Genomic DNA, 26,193 nt, shown 5'->3' on the forward strand with positions numbered 1-26,193 from the left:
CCAAATCCAACCGCATTGTTTGCGTAACCACCTTTTCCCCTGCCTCAAACCCTATCCGCAAATCTATCCTACATCACTGGCCAGTGATCAATGCAGGCATTCTCTCACTTGAACGCCCCTTATTTGCCTTTCGAAAGAACCGCAACCTGAAAGATCATCTTGTGCGAGCTGCCCTTCCCTCTCCCCGATCCATGTCCACTTTGGACGAACTGTGGGGACGTAAGCCACTGATTGGACATGTAAAATGTGGGAATTGTAATGTATGCAGCGCAACCATTGAAGGTACTAATTTTGTATTTAACAATGTATCTATCAAATTGAAAACGTTTTCGAATTGCAATACTAGCAATGTCATTTACTTGATATCATGTCCTTGCGACAAAGTGTACATAGGCCAGACCACCCAAAAGGTCAAACTGCGCATCGGCCAACACAGGAGTAGAATACGATGCAGAACTCTTAATGCTCCAATGGTTGAACATTTTGTGGAAATGGGACACAAAGAAGATGAATTCAAATGGACAGTGATCAAAACTATCAAACAACCGCCAAGAGGCGGTGACATCAGCAAAATCTTGAACAAGGAGGAATTAAAAATGATTATCCTCATCAATAGCATCAGGGATGGCCTGAATCGCGTTGAAGACTGGACTAATCTCATTTAAACCATCTATTGTACCTTGACAATAATTTCCTTCACACTACAGGGGCCATGTCTGGCTCCTCCGTTCTTGCAGAACCCGTGCTTAGTTTCTCTTTCATACTGTGACTGTATATCATCGCAAATTTTGTTCAAATCGTAGAAAACCCTATTTGATGTTTAGCCCATGTTATTTTCTCATGTAATTACTATAAATTTCGTTTTTATTCTCTCCATTGTCTGTTTCGGCTAAATAGCTTAATTACAATGTAATGATTGATGTACAGTTTCTACTTCAAATTGGACTGCATTCATTGATGTCCAGTTTATATCTTATTCACATTCATTTCTATACTCTTTATTCTTACATTCCTCCCTACTTTCGGTAGTCATAGTCTATCTTAATGCACAGCACCTATCGACTCAACTCGCTATACACTCTGTTCCAAAATGGCGCCCCTTTCGGCATCCTCACATCGACTGCACTGTGCACTCCCCAGTCCCTCCTCTCTGTTGTCAGTACCCATTGCAAGATGGCGCTACGTTCCCACGCTGCCACTCTGAACGTACTTCCGTTCCCTCAAATACCCTTGCACCGCCCGGCTTCCCTGTCACTCCAATTCTCCGGAGGTCCCAGGCAGTTCATGAGGTAAGCGGCCGCTTTGTTTTAGTTTCCCAAACCCCCCCCTTATTTCGCCCAATTTTCTCTCTCTTTTCCCCTCAGTGCATTGTCACCCTGCCACAATTAATCGGCGCAATTCCCTACCCTTGGACCGGTACTCCCGGCCAATTTCAGCCCGGTTGCCTCGCCGCTTAACCTCGAGTGGATTACCTATCATGGATTTGTTCCGCGGCTTGTCTTCGTAGTCCGGCACTACCAGTGTGCCCTTTTCGAACCCTTGGACTCTCCACCCTAGGTCAGGAACTCCCGACCTGCCATTACACAGGTACCCTTTCCCTCATGCCCTCCGTATTCCTTCCTACTCCATCTTCTTATAAAGGTTTCATTTTTAATTTTCATCTCCATTTTAATTTATATTAGGTCGGTTATCCCTGACCTGGCCCACCTATGAGCCTTGTCTCCTTCAGCCGGCCACCTGGCGCTGCCCCCGCGACCAGTTGCTGAGATACCCTTGGTAAATTTTGACTGCTCCACAGCTCTCACTGACTTGCCGCAGCACTCGCGTTCAATACACAAATTGCAATCACTTTCTCTCCTCGCTCCATGCACTCATAATTAATTGCTAAAATGATCCCACATCACTCTTGATCATACCTCGCTCCACGCAGGACTCCCACTTTTCCATCGATTTCGACATAGATGCCGGCCCCCCAAGCATGCCGCTGGCCCAATTCTAGTCACTTTATGCCCCCTTATAGTGCGTTGAATCCCACACGCACTCTATCGTCTGCATGATATTCCTTCTGTTCATACGGAATCATAGCACAGGTCATTATATTCTTTCCTAGCACCCCGCTCGTGGCGCTTCCTTACCACCGGTCGCATGCTTTTTGTTCGGCATGCCTACTTGTTTCTAAAACTCAATCTCTCTTCTTCCTTCATATCTATTCTTTTCCTTTTATCTTCACAGGCAATTTCTTATGCTCAGGCTAGCAAACTATTCTTGTCCTGATGATGATCCTATTATTCTAGACAGGATCGAAACGTCGTCGACCCATGTTAACAACTTGCACATTAAGCCAGTGTGTTAAAAAAGTGCAATTGTTGTTACTCTAAAAGCTTTTACATTGGATTTGTAACAAAGCTCATTACGTCTTGCCTGAAATGCCCCTATGTATGTAATTGTTTTATATGTATTGTCTCTTCATTTTTTCCCCATAGGATACAGGACTGTGTCCCACCATTAGTATGTCATTGTAATTGTTATTCTTTCATCTAAGAATTAAATAGGGTTGTCCGGCTGGACATCCCAAAATACAATATAGTTTCGATTCTGTACTATATTTATCTTAAGTGCATTCTCTCTCTTTCCAAGGACCACTGTTTCTTTTATAACGTAATCACCCAAGGTCCTTGATTACCTTTTGGGTCCCCTTGTGTTTTCGAATATACCATAGATGAACTGGTCAGGGATGTTTGCCTACACTTTTCCACCTCTCCCTCTTCTTCTGTTTGTGGCTCAGAGGCTCAGGCAAACGTCTCCCTCTCATTCTGGTAGCTCCTACTTGGGCTCACCAACCATGGTTCACCACACTACTCGAGCTTTCAGTAGTGCCACACAATCCGCTTATTCCTCAACCCGGATCTTCTCACTCAGAATCATGGAGAATTCAGGCACCCAAATCCAAACGAACTCACCCTTGCGATTTGGCTCCTGAAGTCATCGAATTCAGTTACCTAAACCTTCCACCAGAATGTATGACCATTCTGAAAGAGACCTGTAAACCCAAAACAAGTGCATATTACGCCGAGAAGGTGAAAAGGTCTATTTTTACTGCCATGGCAAACACATTGACCCTTTTTGACGCAGCTATGCAAAACATTGTCTGCTATCTAGTGCATTCGCAAACATCTGGACTAACATACACTTTAATATGCTTGCATCTAGTTGCAGTAGCTGTCTACCTGCAATACAGACAATGTTTATCCCTGTTCAAGATACCAGTTAATAAGGCATTCATGGAAGGCTTTAAAAGAGTAATTCCACCCAGAGTTCCCCTTGCACCTGCTTGGAATCTCAGCATTTTACTTACCAGACGTATGGGTCCACCATTGAACCATTGCATAATTTCGCTCTCCATTTCATATCCTGGAAGGTAGCCTTCTTAGTAGCCATCACTTCTCTTAGACATGTCAGTGAGCTTCAGGCACTAACCTTGGAAGAACCTTTCTTCCAACTACACAGATATAGGGTAGTACTTGAATTAACCCCAAATTCCTTCCAAATGTTGTTTCTACTTCTCACCTAAAGCAGTCAGTTGAATTACCTGTCTTCTTTCCGCAACAAAGAACCATTAATACACTAGAGCGCTAACTTACTGTATTTTATTGTGTTGCACTGTAATGTACTGTATTGACAGAACTAAAGAGTTTCGTAAAACCAAGCAACTCTTTGTAGCTTTTTCATCCTTTCACATAAGAAAGCCCAAGTTATTTCTGGATGAGTAATTAAATGCATTCAAACATGTTACGTCAAAGCTAAAAGAAGTTTGCCCATGCCTCCTAGAGCACACTCTCCTCGCAAATAGGAGCATCTATGGCTTTCTTAGGTAATATACCAATAGCTGAGAAATGCAAAGCAGCCACATAGTCGACTCCACACATTTTCACTAAACATTACTGTGTGGATGTATTAGCACGCCAACAAGCAAATGTAGGATAGGCAGTGCTATGTACCCTTTTTCAAACAACTTCAACACCCACAGGTTAACCACCACTTTCTGGAGGGCACTGCTTTATAGTCTATGCAAAAAATGTGTATCTATTGGCACACAGGCCATAAAACAGATTGTTACCCTGAAAGCATCTGTTAATGGCATGTAGTGCTGTAGATTCACATGCGCCTGCCCTCCTCCTTCGACATCTGTGGCCATTACAGTATCTACTTATAATGTCATCTGCAGGGTCATCTCTTTACTAGCACTTTCTCACATTCCATTCTCACCCGACTGCGGGAAAACAATCTAACAATGGGGTACATACCCATGCACATTGTCACCTAGAGGAGGAGTGACTTTACCTTATGACTCAAGAAACTTCTTCGAACAAAAACAACTTGCACACATCCGGACCCAACACTAGATGGCAGGAGTATGCGGAGCATGTGAATCTACAGAACTACATGCCACGAACAGATGCCTGCAGGGTAGGGAACATAAATCCCTATTTTCCTTTCAATAAATTGAATCCTTCCATGCAGAGGATTTCAACTTGGAGATAACTATTAAAAGGTAATAAACTCTTGTCGGGTAACAAGTTTTTTGCTCAGTATTTATTTAGCTGCAAGCTTTCTCCAGCATTCATATGTGTACATACAATGTCAATTTGCAGTTGAATAATGTATTGCATACCATAAATTGCATTACAAGTCAAAACTATTGTTTGAACATTTTAAGTCACTCAGTCAGAAGTAGTAAATCTCCAGCATATTATGTCACTTATTTGAATATTGTTATGGAATTTGTAATCTGCAAGTACCCCAGCACTATCTCTGTTGAAATATATTCAGATGTGATATACCTTGTGTTGTGTTGGCAGTAGAATGTCTGTTGATCAGGGGAAACAGAAGGTTTAAATATGTGTGCAAAAATACTGGAAAGCATCGCCTTTTCATTTTGATCTGTGTAGCATAGCCCTTTTTCCAAGGATCACTCAAACAAGTTACCTTTACTATAAAAATGTCCTGCTGCACATTGGGAGGATCTGGGCTGGCCATGAAGTTCCTAATTAGGCTAACAAAGTGCACTTACTCATTTTCTTAAACCGTGTAGTGCCACTTCAGTCTAAGCAATGCCAGATTTGTTGGAAATAACCTGTTATTTTCTTGAAGGGCTAGTTGCATATTGCCAGTGTTGCACCCTCAGCTGTAATCATTGGATAGGCACCTCAGCCTTCGAGCCACATGGTGATGGTGGCAAACCAATGTCAGATGATTAGCGACCATAAACCCTTTTTAGGTGTCGCCTAGCGACGCAGCGCATGCGCGCTGCTCGCCTGGCGAGATCTATTGTTGTCGGTTTCTTGGCGGAAGGGTGTCATGACATGTGCGCGCCCGGACAGGTGATGTGCACGCATCCGGCTCGCGCGTTCAGCACAGCACGCGCTCTTGCATCCTGTAACTGTTTTTCCGAGCTGCCTGCCGGGGAACCTGGAGATTGGGGCGAATGGGCTGCTAGCCGGTACATCTGTGTCACATTATATCACTTCCTGAGCAGAGTAGTCAGTGCTAGCACAAAAAAGGAAGTTTGCTTAGTCCACCTTTGATGCTTGGTGAGTTGCTCTCAGCATTTCACTCCTGAATAGCTCGTTACACCGCTTCACATTCCCACATCTTTGTTGCTTTCTTTCTCTTTCGGTTACCTTGGGTGTGGGTTCACAGTTAGTTCTTGTATCTGTGCTATTGTGCGCTGCTTTGGGATCTTTCTGCTAGCATCTTAAGTTACAGTTCCTTCTGTATCTGGGGTTCCCTCTGGATCCTGGTGGGTTGTTGTTACAACATTTCATCATCCGGAGGCAGGCTAGTCTTTCCACCATACTGATCTATCCAAATACCAGTGAGAAATGTTTTGTTCCACTCACCTCTGAAACGATTATTTGTGTAACATGCTGTGGTGCCTTTATTCCACGAACTTGCCAGACGATGCAGATCCGACTACTGAGATGGGTCCCTGTGTTTATGGGTTTGGTGCAAGTTTTGTACATTAATCCATTACTTAGGCGTGTCACATGTCTTGGCTGGTGCAGCCTATTTTCTACACCGACTCTGGGCCTGCTAAATTCGCATGTGTTAGGACTATAACGACTAAGATAAACATAGGGGCACTCTCTCCATTGTCACAGTCCTAAGCACCTCACACCCACTGTGGTGGGCTGGCTCCTTGTTATTTTTAGGTCGAGCCTGGGCTGCTCTGCGATGCATTCTGTGTTTAGGTATGGATGTGAAACTTTGCCCAATCTTCGCCCATATTTTTCATTGGCTTGTGCCACTGTCCATTTGAAACTGTTGCATTCCATTAGTTAATAGGCTTAGTAGTCCCTCCTTAGTACCACCTTTTCCCAGATTGTAAACTCCCATAAGGACACCCCCGGTTACCTGTGTTGTAGCGCAGTAGGCTTTAATTACAGTCTCTGAGCACTATTTTCTCAAATAGCTTTGTCCTGCCTGCTGTTGGCAGGAAAAGGCAGGACACGCTCTCTCCTAACACCAAACGCAATGCAATAGGTCTTGCATTTGCGAGAGTTTAAGCTATTGTCATTGTAAATGACAATGCCTTTTATTTATCAGTTTTAAAAACAACACAGAAATAAAAGGCATTGTCATTTACAATGCCAATAGCTCAAACTCTCGTAAATGCGAGACCAATTGCATTGCAAATGCTTGTTTTCTATTTGGAATGATAAAAAGGTTTAATGTTCATGTTAATGCTTGATTGGTTCTATTGATGAGCGTGCCTTTGAAAACAGTAAGTTGTTATATCTTTAATTGTGAAATATCCATGGCATTGTAAATGACAAACGCGCAGGCTCAGTAAACTGTAACTTTTCAATTTCAGTGTTTATTTTTTTTTGTTTAAAATGTTACGAGTTTCTTGACATTTTCACCTACGTACAACGTTAGTTTAACCTTTGGTTTTTTTCAGTGAATTTCGGAGTTTTTTTTAATGTAAAGTAAGATATTACCATACCTAACTATAACACCACTTTAGCCTTTGTTTTTCAGTGCATTTCTATGTTTTTTTTAATGTAAAAGAAGATCTTATTTCCGTACACAAGTCCCCAAGGGCGGCCAACGCCCACAGCTGTGGAGTTGGGCACAGGGCCTGGCCTACTCCCAAACGGGCAGCTAACCCCCCTCCGCAGACAGCCTTCAGCAATGTGAGGCATGGGGTTGGGCACAGGGCCTGTGCCCAAACCCCCCGTGGGCAGCCAATCCCCCACAGGCACTCACCCCACATTTTGTTTGCGCACAAAAGCTAGAGGGTCAGGGTCCTCATATCCTGCTCCAGAGGATTAAGTCTCTGAGTCCTGTAATGGCTGCCACAACATGTCTGTTCAAGTTGGAGCCAGTCATTCAAAATGTTCGCTCCAAAGAGCCCCCGTAGCCAATCAACAGTCTTATATTTTTGAATTTCAGTCCAACTGTACATATGTCTATACATTTTGAGCCTTCATTTCCCCATAACTACTGAACAGACTTACTCAAAATCACAATAAAGACTTTCTGGGTAAAATTCTAGATTTCTGACAAATTTGGTGTCATTCTGTTCAGCCGTTTGGGCCCTAGCACTGTTAATCATTCCCTATGGAAATTACATGGTGAAATTGCGTTTTGCCCCCCCTCCATGTTTTCTCAGCCCCCGCATGACAGATCGGTACAAAATCATTCAGGAAGAAGCTGAATTGGATGAACGATTTGTTTGGAAAGGTTTGAGAAGTTCATTAAACTGCATCAAAGTTATTAGCTAAACAAATAACCCTTTTCCTGTGGAAAGTCTGACCTAACTAGAACTTTAGTCATGACCGCCACTGTCTATATGTACAGATATATCTAGACAGTGGCGGTCATGACTATAGTTACACACACACACACACACACACACACACACACACATATAATGCATCAAGTGAACACTTCCTGTTTCACTATGTATGTAAACCTCCTGCTCTCAGGCAGAACCCACATGTTCATTTGATGTACTAATCTGAGTTGTACTATACCAGATTGATATTAAATTTTGAGAAGGTACTCCTTTCATCTGTCTTTATCCAAGACTATGCCTGATCACAGACCATTACACACTGGGCAAGTAGTTCCTGCAGCAAAATTCGATTTCATGATTTTATATGCATGAAATAATGGTGCCCCCTGTGCTCACTTGTGTGTATTATGGCCATACATTACAATTCAAACCAGATGTGCTAGAATTGCCAATGCTTGTTTTCTTGTGTGGTGTGCTCTCTTTCTCACAATTATTTGTTAAAATGGACTTCGATGAGGGATTCTTGTCCATTCCACTAGCACAAAGGCAACTTTTACGGCTTTCCATAAATGAATCCTATTTTGTTGGCTCTGAAATGAGTAACACAAACTGCAATTGTAATTTCTGCCATCTAGACTTAACTTGAGTAGGCAGTACTTCAGGACATGTTCATCTACTACCTTAGTCAAAGATGCCTTGCCATCTCCCACGTTTTCTCCACGTAGTAATCTACTACTTGCAGTGAGGCATAGACAGATAGTTGGAGTTTGACAACTGTTTATGTTGAGACTCGCAAGCTGTGTCTGGCACTGGGTGAAAGGAAGTCAACCAAGCCTTGCTGAATAGGAATGCTTTGCTTATAACTTGGCTTTAAAGGTTTTAAAGCTATTAATACACAATGCACGTTCTTGCAGTTGTCAGTACTTGCTATTTTGTGAGAGTCTAAAGAATAATAGCACCAAACTTTTTACTAGTGAGTAACTTACCCTTTTTTATGTTCACTTGAGCTGAAGAATGACAGTCAAGGAAACCGCACAAAAAATTGTTCAGATACAAGCAGTTTTATTTCAGTGAATTAATAGATTACAACATTCGGAGAGGCTGTGGTTCTGAATGACATATCATGTTGCTGCAAATAATTTTATAAAGCTATATCCAGGTCATTTTGTGAAGTGTTTTCTTAGATGCCACTAGTTATTACCTTTGAAAAATCACATACTTTACTGTTAACTTTATCCATAATCAAAAGTTTATCACACTGTGGATTTATAAAAAGAGATGATGTGCCATTGTGGGATTCTGAACAAATCTTCCTATGCTTATTTCAGGACAACTGAAGCTGCGTCAAATGGTCACTGTACTCAAGCCAAAAGAAGCTTCCATGTATTATGTATGTAAGTCAAATTTGCTAACTTGGAAACTTTTCCACATTGCAAGATTTGCGGGGTGAGGCGTTGGAGCGAGTCTAGTGAGTGAGACCCAAACCTTAGGGGAAGATTTAATGTATTTGGAGAGATTCCTTACCTTCTGCTGAAAATATCTTTATAAATGGGCCAAAGTGTGTATTTTACAGTAAAAAACTTCAACAGTATTGGCCAAAACACCATAGGTTTTTTCAGGTAGATCTGCGAATGCACTCAATAAATATTCAATATTCTAATTCTGCAAGACCCAGAAACATTATTTTTCAGCAACAGCACATCATTGCATGCACCAATCAGAAGGAAAACTTTAAATTGATTGAAAAATTGACCTGACTAGATGCAATAAGCATTTCAAATGGTTCAAAAGCACTGTTAAAACTAACTGCCAAGAGATGGCTTTATCTTTTACTGTAAGTTAGAAATAACGGCATAAAATGTGAGCACTGTCACTGGATCAGACTTAAGCCACATGTGAAACTAATGTCTTGCAATATTACAATTTCAGCTACTTGAAATTCTGGCCCAGTTGGTTCACTTCATTAGGAATGTAAAATATCAAGGGCCATATGTACAAAAGCATTTTTGCTGTCGGAAACAACCAGAATCACAGATGCTTTTTCATATGTACAAAGCACAACTTGCGATTCGGCAACATGTTACCAAATCGCAATTCGTGTAAAGCGGTTCTGTATTTGGAGGGGGTGTGTTCAGGGCATCTCTTCCAAATACCAAATTGCAGTGCTATGTATGAATGTTTTGCGACTTAATTACGGTCACAAACATTCCTTTTTTTAACAACACCTAAAGGGTGATAGTAACCATTCGCAAATAGGAAGGGGTCCTTGCACGACTTCTTCCTGTTTGTGAATCTTGAAACAAATATTTTTAAGAGCAGGCAGTGGTACAAGGGACCGCTGCCTGCTCTTAAAACATGAAACTTAAACTTTTTATTTTATTTTTTGAAACGCTTCCAGTTTTACTTTGAGGAAAACGGGCTACATTTAAAAAAATATATATAGCTTTTTTTTAAGAAGCAATCACAAACATGGTGGTCTGCTGACCCCTGCAGGCCACCATCCCTGTGATGGCTGCAATTCCTTATGGGTCACAGATTACAACCTACATTATTGGTATTTATGTGGTAGGGTAATCTACCATTACTTCGCGGCCACTATTACGACTTACCATTACTACGCATTTTTTACTTAGCAGAATCTTTTACTTCGCATGCTTTAAGTTTGCATGCTTCTACTTTGCATATACCGTTACTTAGCAAAGTCAATTACTTTGCTGACTATTCACAGCGTTGTTTGGAAAAGGAGGCGCTTCCGTGTCCAAACAACGACGTGCAGCTCTGACAACGCCTGAAGCAGGAGAAGAGAGAAAGCACGGTGAAGCGAGGGACCACGAGGAGAGAGAGGTAAGTGGGGCAGTGTAGTTTTTGGGGTCGTGCAGGGGTTTGTCTTTTAGGTTTGAGGGTCGTGTTTATGTAGTGTAGAGTAGTGTATTTGGGTTTAGGGTAGTGGTCGTGCAGGGGGTTGTCTTTTAGGTTTGAGGGTTGTGTTTATGTAGTGTAGAGTAGTGTATTTGGGTTTAGGGTAGTGGTCGTGCAGGGGGTTGTCCTTTAGGTTGTAGGGTTGTGTTTATGTAGTGTAGAGTAGTATATTTGGGTTTAGGGTAGTGGTCATACAGGGGGTTGTCTTTTAGGTTTTTGGGTTGTGTTTATGTAGTGTAGAGTAGTGTATTTGGGTTTAGGGTAGTAGTCATGCAGGGGGTTGTCTTTTAGGTGTTAGGGTTGTGTTTATGTAGTGTAGAGTAGTGTATTTGGGTTTAGGGTAGTGGTCATGCAGTGGGTTGTCTTTTAGGTTGTAGGGTTGTTTATGTAGTGTAGAGTAGTGTATTTGGGTTTAGGGTAGTGTTGTGGTGTTTGTGTAGTGTATGGTAGTGTTTTAGGGTAGTGTAGTGGTGTTTGGGTACTGTAGGGTAATGTAGTGTATGAGGGTAAGGGTAAAAGAGTAAAAAATGCATAGAAGTTGTATACTTAGTAATATACTGCTAAGTAAATGCATATTTAGTACTTTTAAATGTATTTGCGAACTAAAAGCATGCGCAGTTAAATTTTGCGTAGTAATGGTATTTGCGATGTAAAAACATCGTAGTAAAAAGTGCGAAGTAATGGTCTGCTAAGTAACATCATATATTCATGTGGTAGGTCTATTTGTGACCCCCCACTTGGAATTGCTATCTGAATTTTGTAAGTTTTCTTACATTAAGAATTGCGATTTCCTAATTGCTATTCGGTGAAAATCGCAAATAGCAAATTGAAATTCCTATTTTTTGCATGTATGGCCCCAAATGTGCAGGATTATCCTGTGGCTTTACCCAGTTCGTTTTTTCAAAGTTTTTTTCTGCCCTTAGTTCTTTGTTTAAGTGCACTTGTAGGTTTGAAAGAAAGGTGTGACAGTGTCTATGTTTGGCTTCTGACACCTTCTCTGAAGTGGGACACATCTCTGACAAAATGCGTTATGCCTTGTGTAGGACTCAAGCTGCCCATCCCAAGAAGCACAGACACATTCTTTGTCCTGAGGCAGTTTACAACCTAGAAGGGCTAAGTGCAAGAGGTTAGGAGCATAGTCCACTGAAGGGTTCCCAGCATTCCTAGTATTCCTGTGTAAGACATTGTGGGGCCTATATACAAAAGTGTTCTGGAGTCTGTTTTACATGCTTTTCTTACATGCCTTTGTGAATTATACGCAAAACATTTAAAATGGCAAAAAAAATGTGACTGATCAAATGATATTATTCTTTGCACTTTAAATAATAGGGAGCTGGACGTTTTGGGATGATTCACAGAGGCGTGTTAAAGTACGTGAAAGAGTAATCCTGTGGTACTACTTCCTCTGCTCATAAATTCTTTTGTGTATTCAGCACCATAGTTTTTACTCTGTGCCGCGGAGATGACTGTTGTGTGACATGGCACCACTTGTTAATAGGCTGATTTACTATGAGCCTTGCCTCTTTATGATGATGAACCACACTATTCTCTTGTAGCTTAATGTATGGTCAACTACATATTTTGGTCCAGCCCTCTGTTTGTAAAGGCCCACACGGTGCCTCTCAATATTTCATCATAAATATTGTTCTTAAAAAGGCACGTACTCGGTCCAGCAAATGTGAGTGTGTCTTAAAACCCAGGCCACTAAAAAATGAATTCCGCCCGAAGTGCGCACTGCGGGGCGTCCACTACTTAGGGTTTTTTGATTTGACATGGCATTAATCATGCTAAAAACATAAAAGCCTTCGGTAAAGCTGCTTCTTCTTTGTTTTTTGCAGTTTAACGCAGAGCAAGCCCGAAGGTACAGACACTGAAGAAATGATGCTTGAAAATAAAGAGATTAAAACACTGGAATTGAACACAAATCAACGTACGTTTTTTGTTAATTTGTTTTTTTACTTCTCTATCTAAGTTGTCTTACTGAGCCACTACGGTAGGCTGTTTTGTTATCCTGACGTCAAATGGGTTCTCCCACTGAGTCTTGCATCATGCAAACCTGCTGTTCATGCATTTATGCCTTTTGTAAACACCAAATCAGGTACCCTAAATATAATTGTTTTGGTTGCATATAGTCCGCTTAGCTCTTGCAGAATTTAGGTAGACAAGTTACATAAATGGAAAGGTCTAATCAGCTTGGCAAAAGGCTCTGCTTCAGCAGCAGTAAGATTTTTAGTTAGCTTGAATCGAATGTCATTATAGAATTATAGGATGAAAGCTTTAGCCCAAATCTAAATTATTCCTTGTAACTTTGCTGAGCATAAGTACCACATTTAGGCCCACATACTGGCTGGCTGTTTGGTGCGATAATTATCGCACCCAATAAAGACAGACACTAATGTGTATGGAAATTATTTCCTGCGGTAATTCTCGACTCTTACAAGTTCTATCCTCAGAATGGGGCATAGCATGGATTTTAATGCTTACCATACCGCAATGTGCATGTCCTCTGTATTTACGAAGCATTTTTCCATCTTTAAATTTCGGTAGGTTTGGCCTGGTGAAAGGTAGTCAGAGGTACAATCCCTTATCATGCCTGATAATGATCATTTTCAATAAATATCATACTTTTTTTATTGTGTGCAGCATTTGCTCAGGGTTCAGAATCTACAATGGCCACTCAAAAATGCATGCTTTACTAAGCATCCATAATATTTACTGAACAATACTACAAGATGCCCAATGAATTGCGTATGAGGTGGTTAAGGATTAGAAGAATTAAAGATTGTGGAGACTCAATTTTGTCCATTCAGCCTGAAAGTCTCCAGCTTCGTGCAGAGGGTAATGAACTCAGGCGCTATGTACAGTTTCTCACCCCTCGTGCTTCTAGGAATGCACTTTAGTCATTCGCAGCAGCTGTACTGACTAGTTGGTGACTCTTTCAGCCTTGTGCTGCAGGTATTTCTTTTAGTGGCCGAGCCTAATTCCTGAGCAATAGTCCTATTGTCGCTCATCATTTTTTTTATTACAGCAATTAATGAGATACACAGTTATTGCTAAATCTACACAGTGATCTTTGGAGGTTAACTCTGTAAACTTTCCAATATTATCCATTTACTTTTTTAGAGACTCTACTGAAAAAGTAGTCTTCAATGCTGTTTAAAAACTACTTAATTTATAATTTAAAAGTGTTTTTACTAATTAAAATTTTGATGTCTGAATTAATTTTCTATGAAATTATCTCTAGGAACATCAGAGGATAATCTACCTGTTGAAGCAGACGAAAAAGACTATTTAAGTAAAAGCACTCAGCTGAGTGTTAAAAGTGTTGCAGAAGACATTAAATCTCCGGATGATCGCGGCAATGATAATATTGACTTTAGAATGCAGAAAACACATCCCCACTTAATAACAAATCAAAATAGTAGTGGATATTCTACAAGCACTCTGGGGGTAAAAACACAAGATGCATCAATACAGACTGCTAGTCATGAGCTAAATGATCATGGACAAATTGCTTCTGAAGAATTTTCCTCAAACGTCTTAAGGGAAAAGGATAACATTCATTGGACATTAGATAATAAGTTAACTAAGAGACATGAAAGCACTACTGTTCAAGAAAACAACAATGGACATACACATGATGTTGCTTTTGCCACAAAAGAAAAGGGTACACAAAGTCCATATAGTTCTCCATCAAAAATTCATGAAACGTATAGACAAACTTCTGAACCTAAACCTAAGCCTTCCAATGAAATTACAAGAGAATACACACCCAAAATTGGAATGACCACTTACACAATTGTGCCACAAAAATCACTGGACAAATTTAAATTCTTTGAAAATCCAAATGATAGGAATTTTGAATATGGCATACAGTCACAAGTTCTCGAAGTTCCTCAAAGCCCGGTAAAATCTTCTCTTCCATTTTTAGAACTCAAGCGGCAGGATCCTATAACTAGTGATTTCAGTGATGCTAATGTTACTTCTCCATCTAAGCTTTGTACCAGTGTTAGCCAAACTGAGTCCTACACAGTGGCCAACAATGGAGCAATGTTGCCTATATCTAAGAATGCTGTAACGAATGCTTCTCCAGAAAAAAGGGGAAACCAAGATGATATTTTCCCCAAGGCAAGAACAAATTCCTTTTACTCACAGTTACAGAGAAGGGTATCTGGTCAATATGTAACTTCTGCAGTTGCTAAAAGTACAACCAGCCCTACCAGTCCAATTAAAAAAGAACCATTTATTATAGAGACTGAAAAAAATGTTCCATTATCCTCTGGGTCCACTGTTGACGCTACAAATGGAAGGCTCCACTCTTCTTCGGAATCAAGTCAAACAAATGTTGACAACAACAATTATAGCAAATCTGAAAATATTACAATCAAGCCCCCTCTAATAGCACCAAAACCTTTCAGCTTTTCCAGCAATCCGTCGAAACCGCTGCTAAGATTAAGGACTTTCACTGCTCCAAAATCATATTCCACAACTGCTCCTTCTCCGTTTGCTCTTGCTGTGTCCTCGGCAGTCAAAAGATCACAGTCTTTCAGTAAAACACGCACTACCACTACAACTCAGCCATTAAAAGTGGATTCGATAAATACATCGTCGCCGACAACGTCTCCTTCTGATGTGCACAATTATTCTTCAGAGAGCGTCTTAGAAAGCTCTAGCACACTGGAACAGGTGAGATCTATTTCAATCGTTTTTTTTGGTTAAAAAATATTTTCAAAATATCTTGCCAAATTCTGTTTGGCTGACATTCTTCTTTTAAATGAGTTCTCACTGAACATGTACACGCACACATTTTAAGACTTTGTTACTGCAATTTGATTAGTAAACAGTGGCTGAACAAATACAAATTTATTTTTTATTGTTTTCTCCAACAAGACAGAGGCGCAGTACAAAAATGTTCGAGCTCAGAAAACACAATACGCTGTAATCCAATAAATAATATTAAATGAGCGAGAGGTATGTATAGGTACAATTGTCACAATAGGGATGAGAGCATAAGGCAGTAAGGTGCTGCATGGAAATGATCACACCATTTTCACCAGATTCTATTACCTTTTTGAGGACGGCCCCGGTTTCTATATACTGATTCCTCTGTTGCTGTGGTCCAAGTCCTTTATAGATTCCATGATAGAGGGCGCTTCCGGTACCCTCCAAAATCTGGCAGTGTCTCTCTTAGCAGCCAAACATCCAAAAGCTAGTAGCATTCTGTCCCTCCTGTTCCCATCACAGTCAGCCTTTATCCCTAGAAGAATGCATTTAGGGTTTTTGTTAATGGGGATGCCTATTATCTCTTGAAAGCAATTGGAAATGTGGGTTAGGTACTGTGCTCTCACCGGGCATGCCCAAATCTTGTGTAAAAAAGAGCCTGGGGTCCTGTGGCAGCTCATGGGTGACGTGCTCCTCTGCATGTGAGTGGGTTTGTCTGGGGTATAATAAATCCAGTGAAAGTTCTTTAATTTAATTAGTCTCAGTTTCGCAGAGATAGCAGTATTAGTAGAAATAAGCTTTATTGTTTAGTTAATTTTAAAAAAAATTACAGATTGATTAAAATAAATAAGAGCAATTAAATATTCAAAGTGCAATGTGTAATATACCAATGTATAATTACAGGTCAAAATCTGTACATTATTTAATTTTTTAAAATCTAAAAGTGAAGATGCTTCCTGGCACATACGCACCTATTGAGCAAAAAGACAGGTTTGAGCAGTACACCCCTTTGCATATCTAAAGGGGGACAGCAACATAACCGGTGGAGCCACGAGGAAAAATTTCCTAGCTAACGTAACTGAAAGTTTCACTTCTATTAAGGACTCGAAGGCGAGGATTATGCCTTCTTTCTTCACTTTATTCTCTCATAGCAGCGTTGAGATTTAACAAAGACTACGTTTCCCATGAACCACAGGGAAAAAGTAGTAAATAAACAACATAGCAACAACCAATCAGAAACAGGTATCAGAGTCCAATCGGGGGCCATCCAGCCCAACATAGTCCTTCGCTAGTGTCCTCTCTTCCTCTTTCAGAGCGCAAAGTCAGCCAACCCGCACTCTTCAGACATTCCGATGTTTTTGGACATCGGAACCTGAAACAACAGGGACACATTTACCCAAAGGAAACATACTGCTAAAGCCTGTAAAAGAGATAATTAATGTAAACCAAGTACTTACTGCAGTACGGGGAGGGATCTCCTCCTGGAGCTTAGGGCGGGATAATCCTTGCCTCCGAGTCCTTAATAGAATTGAAACTCTCCATTACGTTAGCTAGGAAATATTTCATTCTATGTCAGGACTGGAGGCGAGGATTATGTTTGTTTAAAGCTTGCCCACAACCAGCTGAGCCATATTAAGCACTGGCTTAAAGTAGAACCTCTTAAAGGTGGAGTCCGAAGACCAGTCAGCCGCATTGAGGATATCGTGTAACCGAGCACCCAAGCCAAAAGCTTTAGAGGCCATAGCCCCCCGAGCGGAATGCGCCCCGAAGTGACGGAGACTAATGCCAGCCTCTTGCATCACCCAACTAACCCATCTAGCAATGGTGGGTGAGGAAACCACTTTAAAAGGTTTCCGGAGTGCAATAAGGAGCTGACGCTCCCCTGGGGGGCGGAACTCTTCCGTCATCCCCTCATATGCTTTGAGACATCTGACAACACACAGTTTCGGGGAGTCAGGAAACTCCGGGTACGAAATCACCCTGGTATGGCATTTGGTATGACGTAGGAGAGTAAAAGTGACCCCCTCGGGGGTAAACATTCTCCCTGAGTTATCCAGGGCCCGGACATCTGAAACCCGTCTACAAGAGACGAGGCAGAGGAGTATGGCCAGTTTCGCGGAAAGCTCCTTCCTGGAGAGGAACCTGTTAGGCTGCCAGGAGAGGAAAAGGTTAAGAACCTGGTTAACATCCCAAAGCGCCGAGTAGCGCGGTTCTGGAGGCAAGGAAAGACGAATACCCCTAAGCAACCTGCAGACCACGGGGTGCTCACCCATAGGCACCCCATGAACTGGGACATGACCAGAAGAAACCGCAGACCGTAAAGTGTTGATGGACCTGTAGGCCAGCCCATCGGAAGCAAGCCGCGCCAAAAAGTTCACCACATGAACAACGTCTGCGACCAGGGGATCGAAACCCTGTCGCAGACACCAACGGGCCCATCTGCCCCATGCAGACTTGTATCTTTTGACCTTACTGTCCGCCCAAGCTTTAGAGATGAGACTCTCAGGATCTCGCGAAAGACCAGGGGATTCCCATCTACCTCTGAAATCTGCCACGCCATGAGAAACAATGAGCCCGTCAACACTAGCTGATGAGTCCCCTCGGGATTCATGAGGAGGGTCGGAAAGTGGGGGAGTAGGATTGGAAAATCCCAAGAAAGTTCCAGAAGAACTGGAAACCAAACTTGCCACCTCTAAAGCGGAGTGACCAGTACCAGATCCGCCGACTGCCTGCAAACTTGCGCTGAAGTCCACATGATCATCACGAATGGAGGGAATGCGTATCCCTGTTCCAAACTCCAGTCCTGGAGGAAAGCGTCCGTGGCCACCGCCAAGTGGTCTGGTCTCCACCTGAAGAACCGAGGAACTTGATGATCCAGTCTGGACGCGAACAGGTCCGCTGAGAAGGGACCCCAGTGGTCATTCAGTATCGCAAAAATGGTGTGGTCCAGCTTCCATAAGCTGGAATCTCAGAAGTGGCGAGATTGAAAGTCTGCTTCCAAATTGTCTCGCCCCGGCAGGTACTCTGCTGTAACCGAGACCTGGTTGTCCAGGCAGTACTGCCAGAAACTCGCCGCCAGATCCGAGAGGGCTCTCGACTTGGTGCCGCCCAAGTGGTTTACATACCGGACCGCGGAAACATTGTCCATTTTCAGAAGCACGCAGGACTGCACCGAGTCCCTCGTCCAGCAATGGACGGCAAAAGAGCCCGCTAAAAGCTCCAGACAGTTTATATGTAATTTTTGTTCAGCGGGTGACCACAACCCTCGTGTAGATAGATCTCCGCACCTGGCACCCCAGCCAAGTAAGCTGGTATCCGATTCGATCACCAGATCTGGGGCTGAACCGAAGATCGCTCGGCCGTTCCAGGCATCCATGTGCTCTAACCACCATTGAATTTCAGCTTTTGCCTCGAGCGATAAAGCGACCTTGTGAGAGTATGGATACCCTTTGCGGAGGAAGTATGCCTTGAGGCGCTGAAGGGCCCTGTAATGGAGCGGGCCCGGAAAGATGGCTTGAATTGAAGCCGACAGGAGGCCCGCTACCCGGGCCAGTTGACGGAGAGAGACCTGCTGTTTGGAAAGGACACGGCGTAATTCGTGACGGATTTTGGTAACCTTTCTGGAGGGGAGACTGAGAGTGGAGGTCGTGGAGTAGATTACGAACCCCAAGAAGGTAACCGACTGGGCCGGCCGCAAGAGAGATTTGCTCTTGTTGATCACAAATCCAAGGTCCTGAAGAAGAGACACGGCCATTTGAAGCTGTGCACTCAGTTGACGGGGACATGCAGCCATCAGGAGAAGATCGTCTAAATAAACTATCATCCTGACCCCACGAGCTCTCAAAAACTCCACCACCGTTTTGAGAACCTTGGTGAAGCACCAAGGGGCCAAAGAGAGACCGAACGGGATAGCCGAAAATTCGTAAATGAGGTTGCGCCAGGCAAACTGAAGAAACCGCCTGTGAGAGGAGAAAACCGGGACCACCAGATAAGATAGGCGTCCTTGAGGTCTAGGCAGACCATCCAGTCCAGAGGACGAAGAACATCCGAAGGAGATGAATGCCTTCCATTTTGAAATGGCGATAGACTAGCCATTCGTTGAATTCGCTTAAATTTATGACGGGCCTCTTGCCGCCGTTGGTCTTGTCCACCAAGAAAATATTGCTTAAAAAGCCCCTGGGATGAAGGGAAGGGAAGGTAAGGGAGATAGCACCCTTGCGGAGGAGGGATGTGACTGCCTCGTCCACCAGGGCCGCATCTTGCCTGGAAAACTGAATGGGCTGGGGTTTGGTCCGTTGGACTGGGAGGCCCATGAACTCTATGTGGAACCCTTGCACTGTTTGGAGAACCCATGCATAATGCGTTAGATACAACCAAGCCTGGAAACAAGTTGCCCCCCTATTTTTAATGGGGAAGAAGGGTGAACACTCACCGGAGTTTGAGGCGGAGGACCCTCCTCTGAATCCTTTCCCTTTTCCACGGTGTCCTTTCGTGGGATAAAAGTTCCCAAAGTGGGACTGGTCCTGTTGCTGACCGGAGCCTCTTTGGTTACCCCGATGGTGCTGTCGACCTGCCGGCCGGCCCCGCGAAAAACACGGGGAAAAACCTTTTTTATTGTGGCCTGAGCCCTGTCCAGGGAGGTGAATGTATTCATCAATTTGCCGAGCTCCCTCACAAACTGCTCGCCAAACAAACCCCCTTGTGCGATGGCGCCCGCCTCCGAGTCCGCAAGGTCCCCTAATTTTGGGTTGGTTTTAATGAGGAGGGACCGACGGTGCTCGGTGGAGAGAGCACGGTTCGCATTGCCCAGGAAGATAACTACCAGCTGGGCCCAGCTGGATAGGACCTCTGGAGAGATAATGGAGCCAGATTCCTTGGCCTCCTCGGCTATATCGAGGATCTTTGTGACTAGGCCAAGGGCATCCAGGAGCTTGTCCTGGCAAGCCCTCCAGGACCTATCGATCCCTTTTTTGGGATCCCAAATAAACTTCTGAAGGAAGGTGGAAATGCGGGGCTCAATTTCTGGGGTAAGTGCCACCTTTCCTTCCAAAGAAGGGTGAGGACACTCAGCCCGTAGGCAATTGCGGGCCTCCTTTTCGGCGGCAGATGTGTTGTGCGACGTACGCAGCGACCTTCTCCGCCGGGACCCACTCAGAGGAGCGAGGATGGACGATGTCATTAGGGTCCATCATATCAGAAGTGATTTGGGATGAGACAGTAGGACGGGAGGGAAGCCAAGGCCGCAAATTGCCGGGGTCAGAGTCCGGATCACCAGCCGCATCCGGGTCAGTAGACGGGAGGGCCGGCGGGGGAGACGGAGGATTCCCTGAAGGCCGTGCCGCCTGGCTATCTACAAAAGTCTGCTTCAAACGCTCGAAAGCGTCCATATCCACCCCAGGAACCCGGGGGCGTTTAGGTGGCGGAGAGCCCACAGTATCGGGGCCTGGAGGGACTGTGAGGGACGGGGGTGCAGCCATACGCTGCTCAAGGCATGTAAAAGCCTGATTAATCTGGTGTGAGAGTCTATCCTCCAAGGGGGTGATGGCCTGGCCCACCGCCTGGTAAATGGAAGTATCAACTGCCTCGTAAAAGGCATCCCCCCCCAAGGTAACTCTGCAAGGGGGTCCTCCTCCGCTTCCTCCTCGTGGAAGTTATCATAATACTCCATGATAGTAATGGAATGGATAAACCAATTAATTTAGTGGGGAACCACCGGGCCGATAATAAGGCCTAAGATGTCAAGGGCTGGGTGTCAGCCTACACTTTGGGCGGATGGAGCCGCAATTCACACTGGGTTCTAGCACCAGGGGACAACTGCTGGCGCTATGGGCAAATATAGAGAACTTCCAATCCCCACACGTAAGGGAAATGAGCTGGTCTGAGCCGTGTCCCCTTCAAGACCTTCACAGGCAATACAGGACCTCAATGAGGCGTACACAATGCTAAATACTGACTCTGGATCCCCTTTCATTGGTTTTTGCTATGTTGTTTCTTTACTACTTTTTCCCTGTGGTTCATGGGAAACGTAGTCTTTGTTAAATCTCAACACTGCTATGAGAGAATAACGTGAAGAAAGAAGGCATAATCCTCGCCTCCAGTCCTGACATAAAATTCATGTCTATAGTTGCATAACCTTGGCCCCCACAGGCTGCGTATTTGCTCATTTATGGCTTCCAGCAGATAGGGTTGTGGCTTTCCGGCCTTGTAAGTGTCGTTCAGAGGCTGCACCTGTGCTGAGTTATCTAAAATGCTTAGATCTTGCTCCAACGAGATCTTCTTTAGTTGCTGGTTGATTGCTTTTTTTCCAGGCAGAAAATGAGCTACCCCCTGCTCTGAGCACAGCTTCTATCTGGAAAGATGGGATAGCACTACTTACTTGGTTGAACCAAGGACTACCTGGTGACTCAAATATGAATTTCAAATGGGCCTTTAGTGAATTGATCGAATCATCCTTGTCCTGATGTAAAATTTCAACATTGAGGCTTTGCTGTCTAATGATTGATTCACGAGGCCGAATTCCAGTCTTAGACTTGTCATGTATGTCATGGCTATTGAAAGATCTTTCTGTGCGAGCTGCAGAGAATTTGCTCCAAGGCTGAGTCTAGTGCATCTGTGTAAGTGAGGTGGCCATATTGCACGGCAGGGAGGAGAGTGGCTTTAAATAGCCTGAGTATAGGTGCCGCCGAGGCACTGCTTAGTTGCTGGTTCAGTTGGCCAATGCCAAAGGTGATGGTAGCTACTTTATTTATGAGAGCCCTCGATTGTATGGCTGGTTTGCTGTTTTCACTGAACCACACCCCCATGCAGTTATATTTAATTGTTGCATGAATTGTCTTACAGCCCAGCTGCCAGGATGCCTTCTGTTTCTTCCGGTATCTCCCAAATAAGAGGACTTTGGTCCTGATTTACCTGGAGGTGGTTGGCTAAGTTGTATGTATTAAGTGCGTTCAATACCTGTTTTGGTGTGATCCATAATGACAATGTCGTTCACATATTGAATTATGTGCAACTTTGTGTTTCCTAATTTTGGAGGAACCAGTCAGCCAGACTTCCAGGAATTCCCTAAGTCGGCTATAAATCAAAAAGCAGACTAGGACACTGCCCTGCTTTAGGCCTGGATTAGTGTAAATTTTATGTGTGGCCATGTTGAGCCCAGTTTTCACTACAACCGAGGTCCCAGAGTATAATGCAGATATTGCTCTTAGCAGCTTTGGGGGTAAGCCCCAGGCATTATAGGGTTGCCCGGTCAACCCTATCAACGCTGCGATGTAATTGATGAAACAGCTGAAGAGAGGTAACCTGTTGTTTTGTGTGCTGTGATGTTTTCAGGTGCCCGATTATGCTCTCTACCTTCTTGATGTTAATTAATTCAGCAATGTCATCCTGGGTGTTGACTGGATGTAGTCCTGAATCTTGCCCTGTTTCTGCTTCATTTGGAGGCCTGGCCATTATCTCCCCCGTTGCTAAGTCTGAGGTGGAATTGTGCTTGCTGGTCGTTGTCACTGGCTGGCTGTTAAAATGGGAACAAATATGGGCAAAAGATGTGTTGAGTTAGATCCAACCTGTGCATTAGTAGATTTGGATAGCTTGTGTTAAGACAAATTAATTTTTGATAGACGTTGTGTCTTTGTCTGTTTCTTTAATCTTTTTCTCGCCCTTCCTGATCGGTTAGATGTTGATAGGGGGTTGGGGTCTATCAAATTTTCAAAAACCTCACATTGCCCTCTTGTGTCAGACGGTTCTATGGAAGAATGTGTTCGAGGCATGTGAGCTGTAGATCACATGCTTTGCATACTCCTGCCATCTAGTGTTGGGTCTGGATTTTTGAAAGTTGTTTTTCTTCAAAGAAGTTTTTCTTGTCTCCTCCTTTTGGTGATAGTGCACATTGGCATTGACTCTATTGTTAAATTGTTTTTTCCCGCCATCCGGTTCGGACTTGAATTGCTGCGCTCCGGTCCGAAACCGTATCTCGGGTTCCCCTTGGTGCGCAATCCACTTACCTTTGGCGGTATTGTTTTCGATCGCCTATTCACATTTCTCCGTCTATCGTATCAAATACAAAAACTCTTTTCGATCAGGAATCTCGTGGAAGGCCATCGGGCTTAACCGCGTCAGTCCACCTCGCAGTGGATGGAATGGACTCCATTTAAATTCTGCCCTCGGTGCCATGTGCAGTTTTCGCACACCGACTCACATGAAGTGTGCAACTTGTGCTTCTCTCCGGAGCACAAAGAACAAGACTGTGACGCGTGTAAATCTTTCAGTTCGAAGAAAATGCTCTGCGATCGTCGGGCTCGATATCACGACATGCAGCGCCAAAACACCAGATCCATTCCGGACCTCTTCCAGAGAAGATTCCGAACAAGAGATCAGCGATGCACTAGGGGCCGAGAAAGAGCAGAAGGATCCTATATTCGTCTCCAAATCTGGCTCCGATGTGGACGAAGACATTCCGCATGGTCAGCGTATCATGAGTACCGAACCTCCCTTGCCCCAAAGTCCTCCCAAGCAAAAGGTTCCAGTCACACCTCTGCCTTCGGGCCATGGTCCGCACTGAGAAAATGTTTCCAATGCCCCGCCTTACGGCTTGGCACCGAAACACAAGTTAAAGCCTTGCGGCTTGGGATCCAGTCATCCACACTTGAGCACCGAGCCCAAACCTTCGGGTCAAAACCAAAACCAGTCTCAGGCCCAACACCTTCGACACTGAAACCGTTTTCGGAACCAAAATCCTCGGCACCGAAAACTTTGGCACCGAAACATGAAGATGCTCTGATACCATCAAAGGAGCCCCGTTTCGACATCCTGCCTGCAAAACCGGACCCGAAACAAAATGAACTCGACATTAGTCCAAATACTGGACATATTACAACCAAATTGCCACATAAACGCAGATCTGAGTCGGAGGATACTTATCACATTCCTTTAAAAAGTAAACATGTTGGTACTAACCTTTCTTCTTCTCCTCCTCCTCCTCCATCACCTCTTTCCCCAGAAACACAGCATTTACTAATTACTCCTACTAATTTGTCACAAGCACCTGATGATCAGGATGATGGGGATGGTGATGGAGGCAATGATCCTTCACCTGCAGACCCCTGGAAGGATTATAATAGAGACTCTATCACAGATAATGATCCTGACCTTTATCCTACTAAACCTTCTCCACCAGATGACAATGTAGGCTATATAGAGCTTCTAAGTAGAGCTGCTGAATACCATGGGGTGCAATTACATAAGGAATCCCTAGAGGAGGATTTCGTCTTTGAAACCCTTAGTAGTTCCCAGAGATCCGCCCACACACTCCCTATCCTCAAGGGTATGTTAAGACATGTGGACGACGTATTTAACAATCCTGTTTGTGCACACATTCTCACCCCCTGGAAATACACCAAAAATATAAACCTGCACCATCAGATCCAGTTTTCATCAACGGTCAGCTACCTTTAGACTCTTTAGTGGTTTCTAATGCCCGTAAACAGGCCAAATTACAGACATGGGGGGGTGTTCCACCTCCAGACAAAGAGTCTAAGCTCATCGACTCCTCTGGGAAAAGAGTAGCCTCCCAAGCTGCAAATTACTGGCGTATTGCTAATACTCAGGCCCTTTTAGCCAGGTACGATGGGGCGCATTGGGACGAAATGAACCAATTGCTCCAATTCCTACCTGATAAGCATAAATCCAAAGCTCAAGACCTAGTGCAAGAGGGAAAACTCATCTCAAATTCTTTCATTAGGTGTGCATTCGATGCAGCTGACACTGCGGCTAGAGCCATCAATACCAGTGTGTTACTAAGAAGACATACATGGTTAAGAATTTTGGGATTTAAACCCAAAGTTCAGGCTTCCATTCTCAACACACCATTCGACAAACAACATCTCTTTGGTCCTGTAGTAGACACGTCCTTAGAAAAAATAAAAAAAGACACAGACGTGGCAAAGTCTGTGAGTGCCTTACAGTCCCCTTCTAGTCGTGGTTCCTTTCGGTGCACCTTCTATCGTGGGGGGTCCAAGAATATCGCTTCAGACACTGCCTCTACACTGTAGAAAGGCATCAATCAGCCCTTTTCTTCAAAAGGTTTCTTTAGAGGAAACTACAGAGGCAACAATGGCAAAGGTAGAGTTCCCAACACACGCACCTCCCCCTCAAATAACAAATAGTGACTTGCCTACACTTACCGCGATCTTTCAACATCTGTCGGAGGACGTCTTTCACAATTCCTACCCATCTGACAATCTCACTACAGACAAATGGGTGCCAGGAATTATCCAATCTGGTTATTGCCTGGAGCTTACCAACAATCCTCCAAACATCCCTCCACGTTCACACAAAATGTCACCAGACCATCTACACCTCCTCAAAAAGAGGTTTAGTCTCTCCTTTTAAAAGGAGCCATAGAGCCCGTACCGCTACACATCAAGGGTCGGGCGTATACTCCTCGTACTTCCTAATGCCCAAAAAGGACGGCTCTCTCAGACCCATTTTAGACCTCAGAGAGTTAAATCATTACATACAATCAGATCATTTTCACATGGTGACACTTCAACCAGTGCTCCCACTTCTACAACAAGGCAACTTTATGTCTACTCTAGACTTAAAGGACGCATATGTCCACTTTCCAATACATCCCGCTCATTGCAAATATCTCAGATTTGTGGTAGCGGGGCAGCATTGCCAGTTCAAAGTGCTTCCATTCGGAGTCACCACTGTTTCCAGAGTATTTACAAAATGTCTGGCAGTAGTAGCTGCTC

The 26,193-nt window shown here is 43.8% G+C and overlaps 1 protein-coding gene across 4 annotated transcripts in view; it reads left to right on the plus strand.

Annotated features, from left to right (window-relative positions):
* The window catches only part of COBLL1 (cordon-bleu WH2 repeat protein like 1), a 702,447-nt gene that overhangs the window by 612,183 nt on the left and 64,071 nt on the right, over window positions 1-26,193 (plus strand). For all 4 annotated transcript variants that reach the window (XM_085645409.1, XM_085645410.1, XM_085645411.1 and 1 more), the window contains 3 exons: window positions 9,130-9,195; window positions 12,559-12,650; window positions 13,965-15,406. In XM_085645409.1, the coding sequence (XP_085501535.1) occupies window positions 9,130-9,195; window positions 12,559-12,650; window positions 13,965-15,406 (1,600 nt within the window). The remainder of the gene's footprint in view (window positions 1-9,129; window positions 9,196-12,558; window positions 12,651-13,964; window positions 15,407-26,193) is intronic.

The sequence above is a fragment of the Triturus cristatus genome, chromosome 3_1 (assembly GCF_964204655.1).
Source record: "Triturus cristatus chromosome 3_1, aTriCri1.1, whole genome shotgun sequence".
NCBI classification, from domain to species: Eukaryota; Metazoa; Chordata; class Amphibia; order Caudata; family Salamandridae; genus Triturus; species Triturus cristatus.